Source organism: Carassius gibelio, chromosome A1, assembly GCF_023724105.1.
Source record: "Carassius gibelio isolate Cgi1373 ecotype wild population from Czech Republic chromosome A1, carGib1.2-hapl.c, whole genome shotgun sequence".
NCBI classification, from domain to species: Eukaryota; Metazoa; Chordata; class Actinopteri; order Cypriniformes; family Cyprinidae; genus Carassius; species Carassius gibelio.
Genome location: NC_068371.1, coordinates 3,222,342 through 3,250,246, shown reverse-complemented (window position 1 = coordinate 3,250,246; position 27,905 = coordinate 3,222,342). Strand labels below are relative to the sequence as shown.

The 27,905-nt window shown below is 36.9% G+C and overlaps 2 protein-coding genes across 3 annotated transcripts; one reads left to right on the top strand and one right to left on the bottom strand.

Annotated features, from left to right (window-relative positions):
* Positions 1–8: 8 nt before the first annotated feature.
* LOC127956148 (uncharacterized) lies at positions 9–10,062 on the top strand. 2 transcript variants are annotated; one of them, XM_052554001.1, is made up of 18 exons: positions 9–139; positions 1,114–1,292; positions 1,390–1,485; positions 1,695–1,838; positions 1,921–2,008; positions 2,085–2,581; positions 3,519–4,236; positions 4,616–4,790; positions 5,046–5,203; positions 6,340–6,525; positions 6,601–6,686; positions 6,768–6,830; positions 6,942–7,033; positions 7,111–7,190; positions 7,355–7,443; positions 7,528–7,670; positions 8,435–8,537; positions 8,632–10,062. In XM_052554001.1, exons 2-18 carry the CDS (start codon positions 1,126–1,128, stop codon positions 8,834–8,836), a joined length of 3,090 nt encoding a protein of 1,029 aa, XP_052409961.1. In that variant the 5' UTR covers positions 9–139; positions 1,114–1,125; the 3' UTR covers positions 8,837–10,062. The 2 variants fall into 2 exon arrangements, with proteins under 2 accessions (XP_052409961.1, XP_052409884.1); XM_052553924.1 differs by having other exon boundaries at positions 77–223.
* On the bottom strand, positions 8,970–27,547 carry LOC127956057 (protein FAM184B-like). The gene is made up of 19 exons (XM_052553857.1): positions 27,189–27,547; positions 22,630–22,752; positions 21,897–22,529; positions 20,150–20,285; positions 19,400–19,551; positions 18,228–18,500; positions 16,766–16,861; positions 15,159–15,329; positions 14,941–15,047; positions 14,039–14,156; positions 13,787–13,969; positions 12,745–12,901; positions 12,413–12,543; positions 12,169–12,320; positions 11,667–11,777; positions 10,631–10,739; positions 10,440–10,544; positions 10,101–10,339; positions 8,970–9,407 (listed from the first exon to the last, which is right to left on the bottom strand). The coding sequence occupies exons 1-19, from the start codon at positions 27,324–27,326 to the stop codon at positions 9,332–9,334; spliced, it is 3,210 nt and encodes a 1,069-aa protein (XP_052409817.1). The 5' UTR covers positions 27,327–27,547; the 3' UTR covers positions 8,970–9,331.
* Between the last annotated feature and the right edge of the window lie 358 nt (positions 27,548–27,905).

The following is a 27,905-nucleotide window of genomic DNA, read 5'->3' as shown; positions in this document are numbered from 1 at the left end:
AACAGTGGAAGAGTTGCTGGTGTTCAGTAGGTGGCGGTAATGACCCAAAGTTGTGAGCGGCCGTTAAACACGAAGAAGAAGAATCTCCAATCAGCGAGCGACTCTTCTTAGTTTGAACGCGAAGCGGTTTGTTATAATGGTGATCCGTTCTGTTCATATTTGACATCATACAGTTATTAATGATCCCGAGAAGAGCTCTGCATGTCAATAACACGCTGTAGAGGTACAATCAGTTGGCATCATATTAACGCTTTTCATTTTTTAAAACATGCGCATCGTAGTGCAGATGTTTCCTGTAACGTTACAAAAGTTAGCGGTTAGCTTTAGCTTTTAGCGTTTTATCTCGATAATGAAGCTATCATTTCGACTTTTAAAATTTCACTAACATTTTTTTAAATTTAATTTACATTGCTATTTTCAGTAACCGAAAACAGTTTGTTCTCCAAATGTGTATATTTGAAACCGTTTGGTGTTTAGTTCAAGTTCATCGTTAGCTCGTGTTGATTTTTAGCGCCTGGGGTTAGGTTTAGGATGTTTGTTTTGGTATTAGCATACAAACTTTTTCAGGGGATCCTGAATTAATGATCACTTTCAGCTACACTCATCTAGAAGATTAATATTACGAATAAGCCTAAACCATCTAGGCATCTCAGTTAAATAATGCCACTTTATTTTTGTTTACATGAAGAGATTTTTAGATTATCTCCTCTTTTTTTTTTTTATTACATGGACAATGCATATTAATAAAAAATTCTGTCAATATGCCAGGTTTAATTTGTTAACATTAGTTTTACAGCCTTTGTTTAATAAACTTTTCATGTTTATATTAGTTTACAGTGCATTGATTATTCTGAACTGATCTTTAAGTATTAGTAAATATTGAAATTAATAGTATCTAAAGTATTGTTCGTTATTAGTACGTGCTAACTTAAAAATGAAACCTTGTTGTAAAGTGTAACTAACATTAGAAATGAACTGTTACTAATAAAACAAAGGAATTATACTTATTTCACAACATTGCATTTTGAAGTTCCTTTTTTTTCCACATTTGAAAACATGATCTTGCCTTTACGTTTATTTTATAATAATTGTTTAATTCTACTCTGTCTGTAGTAAAGCTCCAAGATGAATGCAAGAGGAAGAAATGGGCCGTTGTTTATCAAGACGTACAGTAAAAGAATGCGAAAGGTGGAGCCGTGGTTCTCTCCTGACCTGAAGAAAGCAGCTTTCTCGTTTTCAAGCACACTTTCATCAGATCAGTCCATAACAGAGACCACACAACCAAAGAAACGGTAAAACACACATGCATGCATTTAATCCTTAACTGTGGTTTAAAATTTCTATAGGGAAGCTGATATTATCAATGACAGTTCCTTTGTCTGTGAATAGGAGAATAAGAGAAAGAGCCTCCCGTCCTGCCAAGAGCAAAGGGATGACTGCTATCAAGGAGAACGAGGAAAACTATGCACCGTCCTCATTGTTCAGGTCTGGACTGTGGCAAAACATTTTGGCCGTGTATTAGTGGCTTATTCTGCATGAGCATATTTTAGATCCTTTAATCCATCCCATACCGAAATTTAACAACTACCTTACTAACTATAAATAAGCAGTAATTACAAATTTGAGTCTAAAGTCATAGATGACAGTTAGTTAAGTGTTTACCTTCACTGTACCGTATGGCTTTGTTTCTGCAGAAAGAAGACAAATGCAAAACCATCAGTAAGGACTACAGCTGTGAGGAAGACTCGAACGGCTAAAACAAATAAACCGATCATTCTCAGCAGCAGTGAAAATGAGGATGACTCCTGTATGAAAACGTCTGCTGGTGAATGTGCTGGGTGAGGCTTGTTATACATTTAGTTTAAAAAATCACTGCTACTTGATTTCGCATGAGTGAAATATTGTTTTGTATCTGTGTAGTGCTGAGAAAGTGTTCGGCGCTCAATGTTTGCCTAAGTTCGTCACACATCGCAGAAGACCACCGGCACCCATCCAAACCAAGCCGATCGTAAGTAACAGTCTGCTAGGGGGGTTCTTGGTTTCTATTGGATTGTCATTAAAACTGTTTTTTTCTTTCCCTCTAGTCTGTTGATGATTCCTTAGAAGACTTCCTTCCTCAATTCCCCCAAAACAAGCGGAAGACGCTTCACATGGGCTCCAATAATCACGCTGCTCTCAAGAACCGCGTGGCTCTGGCTGAGGTCTCGTTCAATGACAGCGATGACCAGCAGCTCCCAAGTAAACGTCCTCTGCTGTCGAGCACACCTTCTCTGGTCTGCAGACGGCTCCAAACCTTACCAGAGCCCTCCATCAGTGAGATCTCCTCCCTCAGCTTTGATGAACTTCACCAGCCTGCAGAAAACAACTACAGCCTTCATAATCTGAAGAATATGAAAGCGTGTGACCACACAAGTCACCAGCTCACAAACCCAGGCATCTCCTCCGGAGAGAGAGTGATGGAGCAGAGGGATGCCGTTGTGGAAGAGAGAGCTGGGGATGGAGAGAGGGATAAAAAAGGAAATCCTGGATGCGTTTCAAGACAGTCACATCTAGAATCTTTAGCAGATGAGTTAAAGAAGAGGTGAGTAATGCCTCTTTATTCACAAAGTGAAAACTCTTACACTTGTGATTTATGATTATTAATTTTTTATTATTATTAGAAGAGATTTTTTTTGGCCGCAAACGTTTACATGACCAGTCAAAAGTTTGGAAACCTGTGTGTAATGACATTTCCAGCTTGAATGGTTATAAACAGTGCCACAGACTTAAGGTTGGTCTTTTTTCAAAACAGACTCTTGGCAGGTTATTGTAGAAGTGAAAAAGTTATAATGATTATATAACAAAAAAGTTATGTTTACGAAAATATTTTAAAAAAATTATTTTATATAAAATTCATATTTTACAAAACATGTTTTACTCTAAAACTGCTAGAAAAACTTAATTCTGAACAAGTTATATTCCAGATTTGAGGTTGATATCTCAAAAAATGAGCTTTCAGTGAGTGTGTTTGGGCGCAGTACCAATGTTCTCCACTAGATGAGCATCCAACCCCATTACTGACCATTTAAGGGCGCCTTTATTTGCATAAATGGTTTAAGTGACCCGAAACATGTTTTTACATAATTTTCTCAATATTTATAAAGTAGACATCACATTCAGAAGTATTAAGGCTCAGTATGGCAGTATTTGATTTCAATTCAACCTCAAAAACACATGCTACGAGAACCCTGGTTAATGCATCCAAAAAGGATAATCTATTGTTTTTTTTATATATCCAAAACACTTTTAGACCCTTTTTAAAAAAAAAAAATAGAATGGATGTTATCTTTTGAACAATCTTCTTGAAAATGAATAAAGATTTTTCATGATTTTCCATGATTTCAGGTCAGAAGGTCAGAACGCACTCTCTGACTTTGATGAGATCTCTTCTTGCATATTAATAAATTACAGTTGGTCTTTAAAATATTTAAAAAGAATGAATATTTAAATAAGTTCCCGTTGTTTTGTTTGATATATAGGTGTCGCACTGTGGATGTAGCCGTAAATCTAAAAAAAATAGACGTCTCGGATCATCTGTTGGTGCAAAGCTGCGTCAGGGAACGAGAAGAGAAAATCTCCTCTGATTGTTTGCAGTCGTCTGTGGCAGCAAACAGCCAAACCTATATAACTGTATCATCCAGCTGCTCCTCTCTATCCAAACCATCACTCTACCTCTCCTCAAAGTCTCCGTCCACTTCCCCTTTTGCTGGAGCTGTTTGTTCAAAGCAGTCTCTTATTGGGCGTCTTAAGGCTGAATGTCTGTTATCTTCCCTCGCTGTCAGCGTTCCCCGTCTGGACTTGGATGCGTATCCTTCTGTCCACCAGAGGGCAGCAGAAGCGCCCTGCCACAGGGACAGTGCATCCTCTCCACCTCTCAAAGAGACGGGGAACGTCATCCCAACCAGCTCCCAGACTCCCAGAAACCCTGAAGGAGATGTTCAACACTCGTCTGCATCATCCCGACCCCCTCCGGTCTCTCCGTCTGCCTCTGCAGCTTATAGCAAAACACGTCCTCCTGCTGTGCCTAAAGAACGCACTGGGTCTGGTACTGGCACCGGCCGCAAAGTTTGTGTGAGTGGACTTAATGTCAGCCGCTGGTCAAAGAGGGGCGCTGGAGAATTCAATGAAAAGCGGAGGAAAAAGGACGGACGGATAAAGACGGTGTCAGGAGACTGGGGCAGCATGTCTTCTGCAGGGGTCAGTTGTCACTGTCATACACTCCTGTGCTCATTTTACTGTAGCTAATAGTCATTTACACTCTTTGACAAGTAGATGAAGTTTTTTTTTACATTTTATATATGGTTTTTACGTTTTATAATTTGTTTTTTTGAGTTGCACATTTCAGATATCTATTACGAAATGTATGCATGGGTCCATTCACATTTATTATTAGTTAAGCAGGTAATATATTATATATTTTTGTTTACTTTAGGCGATATCCGAACTAAAATTCTGAGGATTTATTTATTTATTTTTTGCTAAATGCCACTTAGTTGTTGTAACTGATTGAATTGGAGTTAAATGGAAGGATTGAATGTTTAATCCGCTTGCTTGTCTTCTCTGTGTGTTCATGCAGGACTCCGCATGTGGCTGGATGCAGGGCACCAGTGGGATCGGTCTGGCTGTGACGCCTCTCAGGATGGAGCAAATGAATCTGTCTTCCATTCTGACCAACTTTACTCCCGACACACTCACGACACACTCCTGGGGCCGACTAAAGGCAGCACTGTCCCTGCATAAGAAGAAGACTGGTATGTGTCTGCAGCAGACCGGATAAGCCAGTAGTCTACGATTCATACACCAAACTACTCTTAGTTTGCATATCTAAGAGCTAAAGCGGCATTTGACATGTTAAATGACAGCTGGCCAGCATTTAGTGCCACCTTTGTTTTGATAGCGCTCTCCTTTTGACAACTTAAAAGCATGTAAAATGGTCTTAAGTGCTTGTCACTTTTCCTAAAAGCTCTCGTTATGTATAAACACCTGAATGTGTGTGTGTCCGACAGCATTTGCCACCCCTCGCCGCTTGGCTCAGGCTCATCTGAAGTCCCCAGGTGCTGTATTTCCACCTGACCACAGTCTAGACCTGTTTGCTTCCCCTTTCTGTACACCGTCCAGATTCCCAGCTTCACGCTTGCTCCGCTCCACCATCAACACCCCCATGGTAAAGACAACACTCAACACTAATGAACAGGTTTTTTGCTAAAGGTCTAGTTTAACTCGAGGAGGTTTGGGATCAGTAAGATTTATAATGTTTTTCTCTCTCTCTTATGGTCATCAAATCAGGAAAAAAAAATACAGAAAAAACAGTAATATTGTGAAAATATTATTTCAATTTAAAATATAGTTTTTGTATTTTAATGCACTTTAAAAAATAATTTATTTCTGTCTTGTGTCACATGATCTTCAGAAATCATTCTGATTTATTATCAGTGTTGGAAACAGATGTGCTGCTTAATATACATACACATACAGACATACTTTTGGAACCTTTGATGCTTTTTTCTGGATTCTAATATAAATAAAAAATAAAAAAAGAACAGCATTTATTCAGAATAGAAATATTTAGTAACAATATAAGTCTGCACTGACTTTTTATTTATTTATTTTTATCAATTTAACACCTTTTTGCTGAATAAAAATATTTTCCCCAAACGTTTGAAAAGTAGTTTATATTGTTACAAAAGATTTCTATTTGATATAAATAGTGTTCTTTTTAAATTAATGTCTTCAATAAAATGTTATTGTAATATGTGACCCTGGAGCACAAAAGCAGTCTTGAATCTCTGGGGTGTATTTGTAGCAATAGCCAAAAATACATTTTAAGGGTCAAAATTATCGACCCATTCTTTTATGCAGAAAATCATTAGGATATTAAGTAAAGATCATGTTCCATGAAGATAGTTTATAAATGTTCTACTGTTTATATATCAGAACTTAATTTTTGATTAGTAATTTGCTTTTTTTAAGAACTTCATTTGGACAACTTTAAAGATGATTTTCTCAATATTTAGATTTTTTTTGTTTTTGCTCTCTCAGATTCCAGATTTTCAAATAGTTGTATCTCAGACAAATATTGTCCTCCCAACAAACCACACATCAATGAAAAGATGATTTATTCCGCTTTAAGTTGATGTATACATCTCAATCTAAAGGTCAAGGGTCACATGTGGTAATATCTAACAGAACTAGAGATAATTCTTATCTCTTTGTTCCAGATTTCATTACAGATCATCTCAATGATTTCTCTTTGTCTCTATTCTCCTTTTTTTTGACCGTCCTCCCTTGTCTGTGGTCTAGGCTTCGTATGATGAAGATATCAGTGATGCAGAAAAAGTGTATCAGGAATGCCATCAGAGCGGCCCACTTTCCTTCAGTGACTGCATCCCTCCGGCTCGCATGAAGCTCTGCAGCAAGATCGGAGAAGGGACGTTTGGAGAGGTCTTCTCCACCATCAACGATTCCAACAAGACCGTTGCTCTCAAAGTATGTGCACGTGATAACTGCTGTCGGACACATCCCAGACACTCGTAGTATTTACCTGTTTATCTTTATCTATAGATCATCCCAGTAGAAGGCAGTCAGCAGGTCAATGGTGAACAACAGAAAACCTTCGGCGAAATCCTCCATGAAATCATCATTTCCAAGTAGGATGTCTTGCATAGTTTTGGAAAATCTGAACGTAATGGTGTGTAGATATTCAAACGCATCTTTAAATGTTATTACAGAGAGCTGAGCTGTCTTAACATGAAGGAGATCAACAAGACAGACGGTTTCATTGGGCTAAACAAGTATGCCTTCTTTACTTCTCTGCTAGCTTGAATATAAAATGAGGAGATTTGTGTGGGGTAGAGTTATAAGTGATTTTTCTTTTGTGAGTGAACTATTCCTTTATCTTTTAGTCTTCATTGTGTTCGTGGATGTTATCCGGACGCTCTGCTCAAAGCCTGGGACAAGTTTGACCGTCAGAAGGGATCTGAGAACGACAGACCTGGTAAAAACTATGATATGCCTTTTAATTGTATTATGATATTTAATGTCTATAAATGTAGTACTCATTCTATGGCACAGATTTCTTTGATGACGAGCAGCTGTTTTTAATCCTGGAGTTTGAGTTTGGAGGGAGTGATCTAGAGAACATGAACGGAAAGGTACCTCGAGCGCACTTTTAATTTGTGAACCGTTTGGACTTTTTTTTTAGGTGAACTGTTCCTTTAGAAGTCACTGTAATATCTAAAGCTGTTTATTAGAAGTTTGGTTTTCTTACACTTTGAGCTCTAGCGTTTAAAGAGTTTATGTGTGTGTACCGTCGCAGCTGTCTTCCCTGGTCCAGGCCAAGAGCGTTCTTCATCAAGTCACTGCCGCTTTGGCTGTAGCCGAGCAAGCGCTGAGCTTTGAACACAGGTGAGGTGTTGTAAATGTACCTCGTGTGTAAACCCTCTGTCTGTCAGTGTAAGCTGATGTTAGCGTTGTGTGCTGGGGTTTCAGAGATCTTCACTGGGGAAACATCCTGGTGAAGGACGTCAAGCACAAGCACAATGAGTTCATCCTAAATGGAACGGTCCATTCCATCGAGACACGGGGGGTTCACGTCAACATCATCGACTACTCGCTCTCACGCCTGGAGATCGGTCAGTCTCGGCAAACTCCAACTCATTTTGCTGCAACTAGTTTGTTGTCCCATGTTCCCACGTTTAATAATTATATTAGAGATTATTTTCAGGTCCTTCCTTGACTTTCTCAGTTGAGATCTAACAACTCAAGTCCTGGTTTCACAGACAGGGCTTTGACTAAGCCAGGATTAGACCATCCTTTAAGTAGTTTTTCTTAAACATGCCTTAGAAAACAAACCACTGGTGTGCATCTTGAGCGAAAATAAAGCCACTGATGTAATTTAAGATCAATCAGTGCAAGTTTCTTTCAGATTGACACAGCTCAGACTTTTCAGCATTTTAGTCTGAGACCACGCTTAAGCCTCGTCTGTGAAACTACATTCACAGACATTACAGTACTGACAGTGTGTAGAATTAATTATAGCAAACTTTAATTTCTTGAATTACTTATAAAAGTTGTTGATTTGGATTTGTGAAGCTTCACTGTGTAAGGAAAAAAAAAACTACTTATCAATATTTGGTCCCAAACTAGCTAAGCTCACTCATTTTCATCCAGCTTTTCTATTCTTACAATGAACTGTGTGAACTTTTTTTTCCCCTTCATGTTTACAAATGTTAAAAATTGACAGTTGTCCTTTCAAAAGTTTATTTTAGGTTAAATTTGCAACCTTGTTTCCATTATTTGTTCAAATTAATGTTACTTTTACATCAATCACAGTGATACAAATGAATAGGATAATTTTGAGAATGTTTGAAACCTCTTGTCTGTGTCTCTCTCTCAGATGGACTGACGGTGTCATGTGATATCTCTAATGATGAGGAGCTGTTTATGGGTCAGGGAGATTATCAGTTTGAAATCTACCGTCTAATGAAGAAAGAAAACAAGTATGTCCTTCAGCCTCAGACAATGTTATTTAAAGTCTTTCATTCTAAACCATTGATTCTCATCTCTCTCTCTCTCTCTCTCTCTCTCTCTTAGTAACTGTTGGTCCACATATAATCCTCATTCCAACGTGTTGTGGCTACACTATCTAGCTGAGAAGCTGTTAAACATGAAATACAAGAACAAAGGCCAGACCAGCCAGCAGAAGACGCTGAAGAACGCCCTCACATCTTTCCAGTCGGAGATTCTTCGTTTTCCGTCGGCTACAGAAGCTCTTATGAACTGCAGGCTCTTTCAGTGAAAGATTTTTTTATTTAAATTTTTTTTATTAACACAAACGATAGACCTGTATTAGAATTACCAGTCCAGGGCAAGGAGCGATATTCTAAAGTTCTGTAAAAAAAAAAAAGAAATAAAAAAATAAAATCATGCCATTTAAAAAAAAATAATTGTAATTTATTGACATACGTTAATTATCTTGAGATAGTTACAGGTTCGGCATTGCATGGCAAAACCAGCTTTTCTTGCAATAATTTTTTTTTTTTTTTGAAGAAAAGTCTTAGTATTTCACACCACATGAAGTCACCTCCATGCTCAGCAACTCGTCATCCTTTCTTCATGGTTTAATGCATAATCTCATGACATTTTAAGACACTGGGTCTGTGTGCTGCCGCTCGTTCGACAGAATAAAACTGAGATGCATGCTATAGGAAAGCTTATTTGGTGTTAGCTTGTAGTTGAGTGTAATAATGCAGAAAAAGTAGACTTTGGTGAGCTTGTTTGGGGCCGGAGGACCTCAGAAAGAAAAGTATTTGGTGAACCACTCCTGTTTTTGAGGCTCTTGTCCATCAGAGCCTGTCTCAGCAGGAGTCCTGGAACAAAACACAACAGGAAATGTAGATATGGGAGAAAAAGAGTTAAGAAAAGAAAACACTGAATCAGGAAAAGGGGGGTTATTGTTCGCATAAAAAGTATTTGAATAAGTATTTCACACAAAATGTCTGGATTTTATTTTTTATATCAAGGTTAGAATGTATGCATGCACCTAATTTTTTATGTATTTTTTATCTTGAATATGCAAGGCTTCAGGTGTCAGCTGCCTCATATGTGTTATAGTGTGTGCCGTTACTGCACATTTTGACAAATATAGTTGGTCATCTGACTAATCTAGATTTTTTTCCCCAACCCCCTTTTGCAAATATTCAGTGCTGCTACTTGCATTAAACAAAAAGGTGTAGAGATAAAATAATAGGGACTCTAAATAAGATCTTTATTAGTCTTTGGAGTAGTTATGAAGAGTTATTTAAGTATTTTTTTTAAATACTATTATAGTGTTGTATTTGCATGTTTTCATTTTAATTTAAATCTTTTGTTTACATTTCAATTAAAATATGCATTTTTTTCATGCATTTTTCAGATAAATATAAATTGTATATTGAGTTTTTCTCAGAACAGAAACAGCACCACATACATAGTTTGGATAAAGCATCTGTTTAAAATAAAATATGCATTGATGCATTATTAATTCTCAGTATGGAGATATTCTCAATGCATTGCGTGATTACCTGATGATGTGTTGGCTGTAGTTGATCTGATCTTGTGAAGGTGGATGTTTGTGTCTGATGGAGGCTCTGTGTTCAGCATTAGGGGGCGTGGGTGTGTGTGTTCTTGTTAGGGTGGTGTCTCGCCCGCCCTGTTCCAGACTGGATAATCCACGCTCCATAACCGCTGAGCATTTGGCCTCGGGTGACCCCACGGCGTATGAGCAGAGGTTCAGGATGCTAGTTTCCTCAACCCTCTTTTTCTATATACAGAAGACGGATTCATTCTGAGCTTCAGTGAATATGATCCTGGATGAATGGAATTCTGACGTGATGTGGGATTCTGTAAAGTGTGTATGCTACCTTCATAGTAGGCGTGAGGGTCCCTGCTTGTGTCCTAGAGTCATAAGGCTTCAATATTTCATCACTGCACAGAGGAGGATGCTGGGACAGCTGGTGGAGGTCCTCCTGAAATAGAGAAATGTGATGAGCTGAGCATCCAGTGTCTGTTACGTGTCTCTGTGTGTGTGTGTGTGTGTGTGTGTGTGTCTTACCACTAGACTTCTGATGAGTTGGTCTCTCTCGCTCAGCTTGTCCTGTAGTTTAGCAATGTTGTGTAAGTCTTCTACTCTCCTCTTTCCCCTTTCTTCCCTTTCTCTCAACCTGCAAACATAAGAATCAAGCACACAAAGCAGACATACAAATATTAATTAAATGCAACTTTAATCAATTTAATGTATACCTAATATAACTAAAAAAAATTCAGTTTAATATTATATATATATATATATATATATATGAGTGTGTGTGTGTAAATGTTATATAAAGCAGTCTTAAGTCTCTGGGGTATAGTTGTAGCAATGATTGTATGAAAATACATTGTATGGTTCAAAATTATATTTAGCTTTTATGCCAAAAATTAGGATATTATGTTCCATGAAGATATTTAGCAAATTTCCTACTGTAAATATATCAAACCTTAATTTTTGATTAGTAACATGCATTGCTAAGAACTTCATTTGGACAACTTTAAAGAAGATTTATTAAATATTTAGATTTTTTGCACCCTCAGATTTTCAAATAGTATCTCGGTCAAATAAAGGGATAGCATTATCTTTACTTTATGCAATACTATGTCTTTATTCTTATATATATATATATATATATATATATATATATATATATATATATATATACATATATATATATATATATATATATATATATATATATTATAACTTTATTTACTTACTAATTGTTTTAACTTGATTCTTGAAATCTTATTTTAGATTTGAATGTTGCATTAAAATACTATCAAACTTCAGATTAAGACTTGTATAACATGATTTTCTAATATATACAATAATGAGTAAATTCTAGTACCGCTGGTTTCACATTAGCAATAAGGGAGTCTGTTTATATGATGCAATAAAATGCAAAGTGGTAGTAAAATACAGTTAAATAGAATGTTACGTACTGCATTTTTATAGCTACAGTTATTGTCAAATTAGCTATTATATGCATGCATTGTGTCGAGGAATGTGGAATTTGGTTTGCGTTGTGCATTATTGATGTGGGAGGAGTAGGTACTCTGTTTCCAAGGCAACTATGCGGGCCTGTAGTCGTGTTTGGGCTGATATTATGGTCTGGATCTCCATTGTGTGCTCTCTCTTCACACACTCATCTGGTTCCTCCGAGAAACTGCACATCAGATACAAATAAATCAGTCTCAGACATGTATATATAGCAGATATCAGATTTACTTCTAAATCTGCACATTAATGTGAAAGCCGTTTCTACCATTGAATACAAAATAAAAAGCTAATTGAGACTTTTAATCTCAGAATTTTGAATCTTTTAGTTGCATGTTTCATGTTCTGAATTTTATCAGAATTGCATGATATAAAATTTTCAACGTATTAGAAGATATGCTCGGTTGTGTTCCTTTAAGGGGCTGATTTTCTATAGCTGAAACTGATTTGAATGGGAATAAATAAGCAGTTCTTGACCAGAATAAGCAGCATAGTTTGCCAATGAGTGTGTGTGTGGTCATCTTGTTATTGACCTCCTGTCTGTGTGTGTGACCTCTGACCTCTTGTGTTTGTGCTCCTCTGTTTGTTCTCTCTGTGTTGCACTCATGCGATCTTTCAGATCTCCGTTCTCTCTCTTTAGCTCCTGGACCTCGCTGCTCTTCTCATCCAGCTGTCTCTCTAGAGACTGTAAGCGGTTCTGCTGCTTCAGATCCTGAGAAGGGGATGAGAGAGAGACATAGATGTGGGGTAATGAACCAATGTGTGTAATATGTGTGTGTGTCCCCGTGTGGCTTGTATGTGTACCTGCTGCAAAGCCATCATTTGTGTGTGTGTGTGTATTTCGTTCTGAAGGTCTTCGATCTGCTGAATGTGTCTCTGGGTGACCTGTCTCACCCACTCCGTGTGCTGCTGGGTCAGCTCTGCCTTCTGCTTGTCTGTACACACACACACACACACACACACACACACACACATTAGATCAGACATGCTTACAAAGGTTGACATCTTCAGTCCTGCTCTTGCTCTGCTTTAGTCAGTGGCACTAGATGATGCATTTGTGCAAAATAAGTAAGTATTATAGAAAACATGCAGCTTTGAAGCATGCACAAACATTCTGTGTGAGGCGTGATGGTTACCCAGCTGGAGTTTGTGCTGTGTGAGCAAGCGCTGTCTTTCTGACTGAAGTTCCTCATGGGCTTGTGCTTCGAGGATCTGAAGAGCACGCTGGTGATTTAACCTTTCCTCACGCAACACGCTTCTGTCCTCCTCGTCTTCATCTTCCTCTTTAACCACCTACAGCACAACACCAAATCACTAACACACAGAGTTCTTGTGTGTGCTCTGTCATCATCTGAACTGTTTCTGTCAACACAGTCAAAGTAAATGGGCTCCAACACATCATTTTTCTAAATAACTTCTTTTGTATCCCAAATGAATGAAGAAATACACAGGTTTGGAATGACTTGACAGAATGTTGTTTATCCCTTTAACGGCACAAAAGCAGTCTTAAGTCTCTGGGGTATATTTATAGCAATAGCCAAAAAACATTGTATGGGTCAAAATTATAGATTTTGTTTATTTATTTCAAAAATCATTAGGAAATTAAGATCATGTTCCATGAAGATAATTAGTAAATTTCCTATAATAAACATATAAAAACGTACTTTTTGATTAGTTATATGCATTCCTAAGAATTTCATTTAGACAACTCTAAAGGTGATTTTCTCAATATCTAGATTTTTTTTGCATCCTCAGATTCCAGATTTTCAAATAGTTGTATCTCAGACAAATATTGTACTCCTAACAAAAAAACTGACCCTTATGACTGGTTTTATGGTCCAGGGTCATATAACAGAAATGTGTTAAATGTATTTTCACATAGCATCAATATTTTTGTTAATATTTAGGTCAGGTAATTTTTTTAGAACATCTATCATTAATTATGAAACATTTATAATTTACACATTTGTACTTTTTTTTTTTTTTTCTAAAGATATTTTGCTTTTGCAAGGACTGGAACATTCTAGGAGCGTCTGTAATGTTCTGTGATATTCTAGTGCTTTCTGGAACATTTAAGTCATAACACAGAAAACAATTGTCATCCAGCAATTACCTTGTTGTTATAACTGTTGTTATTAGCTCAGTATCATATTGATGCACACGAGTAATAACACTCACCTGTAGCTGCTGCTTCATCAGTCTGTCTTTCTCCTCAATGATGGAGTGAAGCTGAGATCTGAGCGAGCTGTTCATATCTCTCGTCTTCTGGATCTCCTGCTTCATTCGCTCCATCTCTCCATCACCATAACGTCTCTCTCTCTCTCCTTCCATCTTCTCTGAGAGCGCTCTCCTCTCCTCCAACTACAAACACAGATGTGTATGTGATGGGTCTAAGGAGACTGTGTTTGTGTGTGTGTGTGTGTGTGTTACCTGTGTCTGCAGTTCTTCTACTCTGTGTTGCCACTGTTGGTTCGTCTTTCTGATCTCTTCCTCTCTTTCTCTCTTCAGTTCCACGATCTGATCAGAGAACTGCTTCTCAAACTGTAGCCTACACAAACACACACACACACACACACACACGCATTTTTTTAAATTAATAAAATTGCACTTTATACCCATTTTACACTTCAAAGTCAAAGTTAGCACATTATTGCATCTGACGTGTTTCCGCTTGAGTTCTGGTTTAATTGACCAACATGTGTTTAAAGACTGCGTAATATTATTATAACATTACTGTTTTGTTAAGTTGCACACTGTTAGGTAAAAGCATTGTGTGCTGTTGCAGAAATACACAAAAACTACATCCATCCGGTTTGGGCAAACTATATTCACTATATTCACTACCGTTCAAATGTTTGTGGCCAGTAAGATGTTTTTCTTTTTTTTGTCGAAGGAAATTAATCTTTTATTCAGCAAAAATGCATTTAATTGCTAAATACGTTTGGTAAATTGATAAATGCATTAGATAAGTTTTCATAAAAATATGAAGCAGCACAAACTTTTCAGCATTGATAATAATCAGAAATGTTTCTTGAGCCTCAAATCAGCATATTAAAATGATTTCTGAAGATCATGTGACACTGAATACTGGAGTAACGATGGTTTACAATCACAAAAATGATTTTTATGCATTTTATTAAAATCTAAAACAATGGTCAAACATTATTTGCATTTAAAAGAAGTTGATTTTTGACCTAATAAATGCACTTTTGGTGAGCATAAGATAAATTAAACATTAAAAAAAAATCCTAAAACTCATTAATGAATCACATATTTAAAATGCCTCCAAATGAAACATGCAATGTGAGCCAGCTTCTCTCTGTCCGGCGCACCTGATCCTCTCCTCGATTCGGTGATTGCACTGTTGTAGAAGGTCTCGCTCTTGCTGTAGAGCAGAAATCTCTGCCTGTAACACTTCCTTCTTTGCAGTGAACTCCTCCTGTGGGAGACATTAAAGAAGAAAGGAGGACAAGGATGAATGGAAGGACAGATCCATGGATTAAGGAATGCATGGTGTGCAGTAATGCGTAGGGACTGAAACAGGACTGACCTGTGTTTGCTGCATGCTGCTGCGTGTGTTTTCCAGTTCTTCTCTCACTCGAACACACTCCGAGCCGCATGTTGTCTGCCGCTTCACCTCCTGCTCTCTCTCTTTTGCTCTTTCCTTCTCCTCTTCTCGTTCTCTCTCCAGCGTCTGAATCATCTCCTTCAATTTGGACATCTGCAAGCCAAGAAGACTCAGATCAACAAAAACCTTCTACAGAATCTTAATTTAAAGCAACCAGAGGTTAAGGTTGTTTCTCATGGAGATACAATGGGTCTCAATCTATTCTTTAGTTCAGGAGTAAAGTAATTGCATATTACAAACGTAATCTTGTCAAAAGTGAAATTTTTTAGAGCAATAAACTTTTAGGAATAAATTGAGGGGAACACAATACGTCAAAATGCAAATGTCTAGGAAGCACACACTTCAAATTTCAAATACAATCCCCATTGTACGATTTAATTCATTTTACAGAAACTTGAATAGCTCTACTCTCAACCACTAGAATATGGAAATAACTGTTATTGTACCTCTTAATCAAATAGCAAAAAAAATAAAAAATAAATAAATGATGATGACGTTCTTCCTCAAGTGTTTTCGTCTTGTTCTCTGGTGCAAATATCTAGAGACTTCAATCAAGATCCATTTACTGGAGATGCAAAATGACACATGAGAAACTGTGTAAATCAAAATGAAGTGAGTTTATGAGAACAAATCATGCCAATCTTCATTTTCTTTCACAGGTGAATGTATCTTGATTTAAGCATGTTTAGACATTTGAATTAGAAATGCACACGATATTTAAAGCTAACATCTTTTTGTTACACTGGTTGAAAATCTCTTCAAGTCCTGATAGCAATCAATCAACAATTAAAGTGAGTTGTGAAAGTTATAATATTACACTGTGCATTTACGTCTAAATGCCATTATGTTTAATGCATGCACACAATTTATAATAACTTTGTATTTTGTTACTTTGTGACATCTACAACAAAGAAGCCTGGTGGCATGTTCAAAGATGTTGTTTATAAATAACTAACTAAATATTAATGCACTTAAAATAGGAAATTGAGTCACCTGTGTCCTGATATTTAAAGGAGGTTTTCAAAGGTTTGGTCATGAACTATTGGTTGTGCAACAAAATAGCGCTGCCAGATAATTACAGCAATGCTGAAGTGATTGAAATATGAGGACATGAACTGAGAGATCTGCATTGTGCAGTGTAAGTTCACTTATGCTTTCTATTCTAAATATAGCTTTAAATAAAACAATTGCTCATGAGGATATTTTAATCTCAGCAATTCAGCAGCACTGTCACACTGTGAATTAGATAACCTTCCTTTCAGCCCTGTTCATTTCCTAAAACACTTTGCAGGTGCTATGTAACCCATCTGCATTATTTTGCAAATCTGTAAAGAAACACTATCATACATCGCCTGAGTCTTTAACCACTTAGAAAGAGTTGTGTGTATATAGCTCAGGTTATTTGTGGTGACCTGATTCAGTAGTAGCTCAACAATCCTATGCAAACATATTCAAGATTGTTCAGGTTTTTAAGAGGAAAAGCAAAGGACAGGTGTGTTTTTCTTCTTCTCTTGTCTGGTATTCTTTACCTCTCTGTGGGACAGCTGTAGTTTGTTGTGTAGCTCTTCTCTCTCATTCTCTAAAGCCTTTCTCTCTTTTTCTGTGGTTTTCATCTGCTCCTCAATCTGTAGACAAACCAACATTATAATGTCAAGTCACCATTATTTGGACAGCGCTTTATACAATCCTGGATGTTTCAATGCAGCTTTACCATGTCAAACAGCAAATAACCTTCATTTTTCAGCTTTTAATGCAAGTGTATCTTAATATATATAAAAAAATTCAGATTATATTACTCATAATCCTGCATTTGCTATTGCTTAACTTGTTTTAAAGAGGGTCCACATCTTTGAGGCTGCTTTTTTTCCATTACCATTTTAGTATTTTATGCATTTGGCATAAAATTCCATCCATAAAAAAAAAAAAAAAAAAAAAAAAAAAACTTTCATTCATTTAGTATTTATATTGCATTTAAGTTATATATTGTTCTTGCATTTCCAGGCAGTTAACACCAAACATACTCTTTGAGCTACAGAACACTTTTGGGTTTTTTCATGTTTTTTATTCTGTATTCTCCTGTCAAAGTTCTCGTCATTGTCATGTGATTCCCTGTTCCTTCATGTGTTCCTTTAATTCAAGTGTCATGTTTTCATTGGTTCATTTTCTTGTCACATGGTCTTTTTTAGTTCTAAATTCTGATTGGTTCATTTTTCTCAGCTCTACTCTGTCATTGGCTGTTCTTGTCATGTGTCTCTCGTATAGTTTTAACAAAATTTGATACAAAAATTTCATTCTAAACCTTCTTTATTTGGTGGAATACGTAAGAAAACATTCCGAGCGTAATACTTCAAATATAGAACATGTCTTGTATGGATTTTATTGTGCTACTTTGTTCTTTTGGGAGCGTGAAACCCTCTGGTTCTCATTTGCTACTCATTCATTGCATGAAAAAGGCTGAACATTTTCATGGAAATGAGAAAAGTCATGCGGGAATGACATGAGGAAGAAGTTTTTATCTTTGGGTTTTTAGCTCACGTAGCTTTAAGAGTTTTTCTACAGCTGACGGCTAATCTCTGCATGTTCATAAAGTTGAGTCAAGTTTCTGAATGCAGAATATTCATCATATGTTAATGTTGCTCTGATTTCAAAATGACCCATTTTTGCAGCTTAGTTTCCATTATTGGTCCAAATGGACTGGGGTTGGAGCACTGCATTGTGAATAATGATGTATGTCTAAGCAGCTGTAACAGTAAAGCCATACTAGTATAGATGGGTCTTTGGAATCTCTTAAACTTAAAAAAACTTCCCAAATGAAGCAATATCAAGATCAAATTGAGAGAGAAATCAAATCAGACAGTCAGTGCCCATAACCAGCCCTAGTATTAACAGGAGCAAATGAGAAGTTATGAAATTATTAGCCAAAAAAAGTGCATCATATGTCAAGAGGACAAAAGTTTGCATGAGAAGAGCAGCTGTAACTTGTCGTGATACCTGCTGCGTCGTCTTCTTCTCTGCGTCCAGCATTGCCTGTGTACACCGCAGCTCACTGGCGTGTTTGCGTATCACTTCTTCCAGTGCTTTCCCAAGCTGTTCTTTCAGCCTGAGTTTCTCTTCTTCCATCTTCTGCTGCACCTGTTTCTTCTCTTCTTCCAGCTCCTGTCTGTCATTCTCTCTTTCGTTGTCCACTTCCTGTTGAAGGCGCCTGATCTCCTCAGTGTGAGCACGCTGCAGCTCCAGGCGCATAGAGGATAGAGCATCTGCATGCTAAAACACACACACACACACACACACACGACTCTTAATGATATAAAACTGTAATCCTTTAGTTCTGAAAGAATGACACAACGTCTTTTAAGCTTCTGATGTGTCAGCCGTGATGTTGTAAGGGCTTGGTTGACCATTAAAATAAATGTTATAGTGTGCTTTACTCATGTGTGTGTGTGTGTGTGTGTGTGAGAGAGAGAGAGTGTGCATGACTTTCATGTCAGAGATTTCACCATTCGGTTTATGTCAGATGCTGTAGAGAATAGAAGAGGTGTTTAAAAGCACGTCGTACAATTCTTGTACAATTTTTCCATTGGAGACAAATTTCGGGCACTGTAAAATATTTTTTTCATTCAGTTATCGGACAATATTAGTAATTCTTTTATCAGTATGTGGACGATGTTGAATATTTGTGCATGCTCCTATTTTTACTTTTTAGATTACCTTTGCTCTCAGCTAATACTCACATATCTTCTTGAATCTATAAAACACCAATAATTGAATAAAAAAAAAAAAAAATACAAAATAAACAAAAAATTACAAAAAAAAAAGTTTAGAGTTTTAAACATGCAATTCAACATATTTTGAATTAGTTTTAGATTTTATTTTTATGAAAACGAAAACTATACGTTTACTTTGTAAACGTGCCTTTGTCATTTTTATTAGTTTTAAGATTTCTATTTAACTTTTATTTTTCATTCAGCTTTTTTCAATTACCGAAAACAATATTTTATCATTTTAATTAACAATATTAGCACTGCTGACACACCCGACTCAGAAACTCAGAACTAACATAAAACCCTCAGTTTTGCGCTTGTAGTTATGACATTGCGGTGCAGTAACTCATAAACACAATCCTTCATCCGTGACGTGAATGCATGTTTGTGGGCGGGGCTTGCCTGTTTGAGCATGCGTGCGTGGTCATTGGATCGGCTGCTGTTCTGAAACTCCAGCTCTTTGTTTCTAATGTTGAGACGACTGAGTTGAGACCTCAGCTCTTCTACTTCAGCAGAGACCCTCACCTGAGACCAACTCTGACTCATTAACTCCTCTGCAGAAATGATGAAGATGATGATTAGATCAAAGGAAGCCAAATATTCAGTGAACAAGCTGGTGATCACAACTCTTACCTGGCAAAAGCAGTCATTTATTTTAACAGAAATGAAATAATAATTATCAAACGGACTATAAACGACAATGGATGATATTAAACTTATTTACCGCTGAAATTATGCAACTATTTTTTATTAAACGTTACATTAGTACAATTAATTATATAATAAAGAATGCATAAAAATATTACGCATTTAATCATGCCATGCAATCCCATGTTTAAATTCTGTAAAATGGGATTTTTCTTACATTCAGAGCATTTTAAGGTTTAAGTAACACAATTACACTTCAGCTTTGTTTCCTGAGATGCAGACAGATGTGGTGCAATGCAATGGAACAGAATGCTTAGATCTCGAGACACATTTTGCAAACTGTCTGACAGCAAAAACAGGGCACTTATGATGGGAGGCTGAAAAAAGAGGTGTGATGCAAAAGGCATAGATGTCCATCATAGATATAGACCAACAATTATAAAAACAGTACTGACGAAACATTGAAAATGCTTCTTGTGTGAGTGTGTGTGTGTGTGTGTGTACCTGACTTGCTCTGTATCTCATTTTCTTGCAGTAATAATCGCTCTTTGGCTACAGCTAACTCCTCGTCTGCCTTCTTCGCCACATCCTCAGCCTCGGCCACCTGGTGACGCCCGTCCTCCAACTGCTCCTCCAGCTCCTGGAGAGAGGAAAAACATCAATAAGCATAACTATTACAATTACTTATACTGCTGTCCCTTTCACACTGCACATTATGTGACAGATCGGCATACATAGGAATAAGTGATGCATGTAATGGCATAAGACTTCGATTCCTCCCCTTGAAATTTCCCTTGCATTGTATCTTGTTCTGTCAAAAACATGCATCCGATGACTTGCATTATATGAATCACCCAGGGTTTCAGCTAAAAATCTTCTGCACTGTTCTACTGAAGACAAAAAAAGTCACCTACATCTCGGATGGTCTGAGGGTGAGTACATTCACACCACATTTTAATTTAAGGGTGAACTGCCCCTTTAAGAAAATATTCCATCACAGCAGCTGCTCTGAGTTGCAGATCTGATTAATTTTCTGTGAAGTATGATGAGCTAAAGAAGGGAGGGTGTTACTCATCTTTAGGCACATTTAAAGCACATTATGTGAAAAGCTACATCGGAGACGGAGGAGTCAATGCTGCATGACTAGCAACTCTTACTGATCTAATCGCTTGGTTTTATCCTGATCTAAATACTAAGTGTAACGGCTTACTTTTGTTTCCCACTTAAAAAAGCCTATGTTATTTTTATTTTCGGCAAGTTCTGTGCAGACTTTGCTGTTGAAACCCTGATTACAGATCTGTGGGGTGTTATCACAGATGGTTTAGTGATTCGTGTGTGCCATCTGTTTCCACACAGCTGTGTGTCTGAGTGACGGGAATTGTGGGTGTTTTTCTGATCCTCTAATCGCTGTCTCAGTGAGATACAGAAGTGTCAGTCACAGCAGTGATTACTGCCCCCTGACACTGAGATGAACACCCCACTGAAAGATTAGGTACACTTCTGGTTTATATTTTATGTATATAAATGCATAAATAGAAAAATGTATATTCACCATATAAATCTCCATGAATTACAAATTCCAGTTTTTCATGATCATGGGAAAATATGATGATAAGGCGAGCTTGTGTTTGAAATTTAAAAAAGTAAAAAAAAAATGTATTCAGTTGATCTATTATTTCTATTTAATTAAACAAGAAAATGTCACTAACATAGTGAGAGCAGTTTACAGCCTAATAATAAACCTAATAACTCTCATTAACAGCTGCTCCACACCTGATCATATTTTCTGTATGTTACATGCCATAAGTGCTAAAAAACTATGTCCAGTATTGTACAGATATTTATTTAAAAGAATTTTGCTCTAAAAAAATCGGTCATAAATTGACACCTGACAAAAAACGAAATTGGTCAGAATTAATTAAAATTAAAATGTTTAATATATTATTAATAATATAAATCAGTAATGAAATATTTTATGAATGAAATATTGAAACTATAATAACCGGGCCATGACTGATACTGATGTTTCCTATAGAAAAAACAACATAAATAATTGTTAAATCTGTCTGTAGAGAAAATATCTGTATCCCCCGAACCACCAATATTATATCAATATTTATATATGTTTATTAAAGTAGAGAGGAATCATACACAATAGTGTCTCATGGAATAACTATTTAAGGATGTTATATTGTCAGGATTCACCTGGAATGAGCAGAAGTGTCAAAAAGTTCATTTTGGAGTTAATTACCTCTACTGTCTCCTGCAGTTCGCTGCAGCGTCTGTTGCTCTCATTCAGCCTCTGTTCCTGAACCTCCAAGTCAGTCTCCGCTTTTCTCAGCCTCTGCTGAAGTGTTGCATTCTGGGACTTGCGGTTTTCTTGCTCTCTCAGGTGCCACTGGTTGATGTGTTCATTGAGGCTCTTTTGTAGCGTCTTCTCAGCTGTCTTTTGCTCCTCCCTCTTCTCTTCCTCCATCTCCTTCATTCTCTTCTTCCACTCCTCCACATCTCTCTTGCATTCCTTCTCCGCTCTCTCCTTCTCCTCCCTGAAAGCCTGAAGCTCCTTTCTCACGGTTTTCAGCTTTTCTTCACACTCCTCCTCTAGTCTCTTTCTCTCCTCCATCTCTCTCTTCCTCTCCTCCTCCAGTCTGTGCATCTTCTCCTCTTCCTCTCGCTTCCTCTCTTCATCTCTGGCTCTGCGTAGCTCTTGGCACTCGTTCTCTAAGCGCTGGTTTTCTTCCAGTGTTTGTTGCAGTAGCTTGTGTTGCTTGTCTCTCTCCGTCTGCAGATTCTGGTAGTCTCTGCGCAGATCTGACGTCTCTTGGTTTAACACAGCTATGCGCTCCACATACTCTATTTCAGCCCTCTGTCCACGCTCCTCCACCTGAAACGGACACACATCCACACATCCTAAGAAGTGATTCTATCCATCTAATATGCTTTTAATGAACACATGTGTATGTGTGAGCACTTATGGGTTTTACTTCCTCTACAGTGGCCTGCAGCTCTAGAAGGCGTGTCCTCAGAATAGATGCTGACTCCTCCTCTTCCTCATCCTGATCTGCTTCCTCTTGCTCCTCATTCTTAGTGTTTAAGGAATATATCACCTATGCATAAAACAAAAACACACACACACACATTATTTATCTGCACTGTGGATTGAAGTAAAGGTGTGTATGTTAACACCACACTCTTAAAAATGAAGAATCTTTACTGGCATCTATGGATGCATGAAGAACCATAAACATACATGAACCTTTTTAATGTACAAAAAAACAAAACAGGTTCTATAGATATAGATTATTAAAAAAATGTTCTTTGGGAACCATAAATGGTTCTTCTATTGCATCACTGCAAAACCCCCTTTTGGAAGCTTTAATTAATTGTAATTTCACGCATATAGCATCTTGTTCTTAGTGATGAAATCTTTCACCTCTAGTACATGTGTGTGTGTGTGTTCTACAGATGTCTGTTTTAACCTTCTGTGAGTGTGTGTGATTTCTTGTGCACAGCTGTGTTTGGCACTTTCAGATCAGTGTCCAGTTTCAAGCATTAGAGGCACTAATCCCAAGCTTCTGTTGTTTGAATGTGTTCGATAAACTATTTATATGAACATGTAATATGTTTTAAACTCCTGGTCCCGTATAAGTGGATGAAAGTGGATGGATGGACACTTTGGATTTCTATATCACCTCCTAAAATAAAGGTTTAAGGTCTGTCCAACTTCAGAGGAACAACTTTGACATAATCTTTTGAAATGATATTTAAGAAATTGAAGTAAGAAACGTGTTCCCATGTCCTACCATAACCCTTTTATCCGTTATCTATCTAGATTTATTCTCCATTACAAAAAAAAGTTCCTAAGAAATAATTAATTGACAGCTAAGCATTAATTGAACCCTTTTGGAAATATATAATGTAATTGTTTAGAAAAGTCTTACAAATACAGTGTAATGATGACTGCATTTTAAGTGAAATCATTCAATCCGTTATTGAAAGAAAAAAAAATTATTACAGTTATCAAATTTCCACGGTATTGTTAAAATGTGCTGGAAATTAATAAAAAGTACTGATACACACACACACCGAAATCATTTCACCAAGCTTTTTCTCAAAACCAACAAGCAACAAATAAAATTAGCAGCATGATGTGCGTTTTGTTTGCAAAAAAAATATTACTTATAGATGACTTACAGCATAACGCTATCTAATTAATGTGTACTGCATCTTCAAATAAAGTTCTGACAAATTTTTTTTTATAAAATTATAAGACTTTCATTTCAAACATTAAATTATTCTAAGAAAGAAACGAATCGAAATGATAAATTATAGGCATTTTATCTTCTCCATGAATAATTCTGCATAAGCTACTTTATTATCCAAAGTGTTTGGGCTTATTTTCCATCTACTAGTTAAGATTTACAACAAAAGTTTGGTCTAATTTTTCCATCAGTCTGAATAAAAATTGCAGACAGGCTGAATGAAAATTTTATTCAATTTAACTTTGATGCTTATTTAATGATTATTGTTGTAAAAATACAAGAAATACATCAGAAAGATTCTGAAATGGTCTATTATTTAATTTTTTAGTAACAGGGTTTAAACAATTGCAAATGAACAGAAAATAAAACAGCTATATTATTTACGGTAGTTGTTCATACACAGTGTTCCTGTAAGCCGACCACCTTCTCTCTTTTTTTCTCTCTCTACTCTTTATAATGTTCAACCTTTTTTTATATTCCTGCCTCTCTGTCACCCTTTCATTCCTTAAACATTAACTCTCATGTTTTACAGTGCATCTAATAAAAGTGAACGCAATGTCATATATCTGTAAGACTGAAATGTCTGCTAGCTTTAAAACGAGCAATAACTTTCCTAGCAGATGAAGAGCAGATAAAAGGAACTGTTTTTGTTTTGTTTACATGAATTATTATTTTAAATGGGAAGTGCCGAAATCCCTGTCTCTCTCAATCTATGTGTCCTTGTTTTCATTTTCTGCAAATATGGCACCTTGCCTCACTACGATCCATACTAATGAAATCTAAGACACGCTGTCTTACTTTCCTTCTTCCTCTTTAACACTCTTTGTGTGTGTGTGTGTGTGAAGGCCTGTTCACACCATTAATGATAACTTTATTAGCATGCATTCCAACATATGCTAAGATTCAGTTTGCAGTTTAAATGCTCAAGCTATTGATTGTGATTTTTGAACTGATTAACTAGCAAAAGTATTTACTCCTCCACCAAGTCATTAATGACAGCCCTATATCGGTGAGCGATCATGGTTTAAATGATAATTACTGTGGTTTTGGGTTTTGACTAGTTAATTTCTCAGCGGTTAAGCAGTGAGTTACGATGTTGTACAGGAAACAAGCGCCGGATTGGAGCTTTTTTAACATTTTCATTTCACACCACCAATAACATTCCCATCATGCTCTTATATCAATACGAGACTGAAGTAGATCAAATCTCATATGCTCCTTCTTGGTAAAAAATAGTGTGGCTTGGTGTGTAGCATTACTAAGCGTCACAAAGCTAAGCTGAATGTAGGGAGGGTATGATTCACACATCTGTTCTTATAGACACACACACACACACACACACACACAGCTAAAGATAACTATTAGGAGTATGTTTACATGATGAAAGAGAGAGGGATTCCACACAGCTGTGACATTCAAGCTCACCCACACAGGTTTGAATTTAAGCCCTGACCTATTTTGTTTAGGAACAGTGTTGCTTTTCCATGTTCCTAACTGCAGAGGACCTTTTTTTTTTTTTTTTGACAAGAATGAAAACGAGGCTTTGAGGGACATGCGTACAGTCCGTTCAATAGCTTTCACCTGGATATCAAACTTAAGAAAAGAAAATAATAACTCCTTTCCAAAATCAACTCCAAGGGAAAAGGCTTACATCTCTCAGCCTTGTTTTCATTCTCAGTAAATATGCATCTTCCCTGACTAGGGGTCATACTAATAAAACCTGATACACACTCTCTCACTTCTGACGGTGTATACATTAGCCATTAATACCAAATAGATTTTATAGCATTTAACCTCTATGTATTAGTTGCACTTCATAACTGGCCAAGAGGATAATAATTTTTCACACAGAGACAGATGTGGTTATGGCTATTGATTTTATCATACATCCTCAAGGTGCAGTTTAACCAAAAACACATCATTCAAACTGAAACTCCCAGTATATAGGGTTTGTTTGATGTGTTTGATTCTATTATTATTGTTGGTGAGTAAATGTATATTTAATTTCACGTGCTGTGAAGAGTATGCAGGTTGTTAGTTGCTTGATATTTTAACAGTTTTTTTATTTATTTATCCAAAATGACAAATAGTATTGCAAATAAATATTGAAGTTCTCTATTTCAGGGACATTATGAGTTTTTAACCCTTATTTTAAGCCATTTTTCCTTTTGCAATTCAAGGGTTATCATTTGTTCATGTAGTGTCAGACATAATTATGGCTATTGATTTTATCATACAACATCAAGGTACAGTTTAATAAAAAAATGCATCATTCACGCTGAGACTCCAGAGGACGGCAATATAAGGCGACTTTTGTGCAAAAGTGTTTGTTTCTAGGAAGTTGCATTTTATTTATAAAATTATATCTCGGTGTATTTCCCGAATGCATCGTTAGCTATCTAGGTCCATAGTTGTAAGGTTACATTTTTATATTACAGTCCTAAAGATGAATAAATAAGAAATGATAAGTACTAAGGCCATCAGAAAAAAAATACTAAGGTACCATGAGAATACACCTCAGTACTGAAAGATTACAAGAATAATGTAATGTTAATAGCCTATTGATTATTTCCTTGGCACTATATTCAAACATACGACTATTGCAGTATGTCTACATTATATCCTAACAAACATAAATCAAGGGTGCTCTATTGCTAGTGGAACAAACACAAAACTGTATCAAATATGGCTTAAATAAACTGAAATGTATTGGAGGACTGTTTATTTATTTGTTTATTTTGCCACGCTGAACTAGTCTGCCACTTTAATAACCTGATAAGGTGACAAGCTTCTTCTGGTCTTAACAACTGGATGCTGCTTGCTCATGAAGTTCTCCACACCAATCTAAACCTGATGATAATAACCCACATCTCTGTTGCCAGTGATCACTCAGGGGTCAGATTATTTTAGATGAGCCCTTTAAAGCGTGGACTTCACTAGCATTCCCTCACCTAGCTATATAAACTCCACGAAAGTACATTTGCTACCACACATGATATCTACAGAAGTCGTGACTTGTCTTGGATCACCTGCATCCCCTGTATTGAAAAGACAGTGATGCGACACTGAGTCCATTAAAACCTTGTTGCATTCCATGAAAAAACACCAATGGCTCAGACAGCATATATACTGATACGTGTCAAAGATTTATATTATGCACTGTCTTCAACCCTGCCTTAAAGTAGCCTACATTTAAATGATGCAGCCTATATTTTGCGCAATAGCAAAAAGGGTAATTCGCGCGCGCACACACATATAGGCTGGTAAAATAACGCGCTTACCTTTGTCAGCTGAGCTATTTTCTTGCACATACTCGTGTGCATTTGATAATCATACAGTTCCTGCTCTACATTCACTTTGGGGATATCCGCGACAGCGGTCCCGTTACATGCACCGCTCTTCCCGCAGCTTGAAGCCATAGGAACCTCTTTGTTCAATCACAAGCTGGGCTGCGCAACACCCTGCTCGCCTCTGCGTGATCCTGAAGGTAACTTTAGAGTCCTTACGACAGCCTAGAACATCGTGCATGCTGCAGCGACCGGAGAACACCCTCCACAGCTCACGAGACAATGCCATCGGTGCCCCCGGACACCTGTCTCACCCGGGGTGTGACTACAGTCTTACATTACTGCAGTGTAATCATAACCCCTCCTACAGGAACACCCGCGCGCCCGGCAACACCATAAACATAAGCACGCGCGGCTTTGATATACAGGCTACTGTTAATATTCATACTCACTCGTGCCATTCTACATGCAGTTTTAAACCAAGAGTTATTAAATAATAAAAATATTGCTTTCAAAGGAGCTGAACTAGCTAAAATCTGGCCCACCTGTTTATAGTGAAAAATCAACCCACAGCCAGTGCTGGCTAGTAATCGATTACCTGTAATAATCTGGATTATGTAATCAAATTTAGAAAATGTGTAATACAAAAAATGTTCGCAATTATGAATGTAATCAATCAACTTAGTAAGTTTTTTGACCCTATTCACCTGC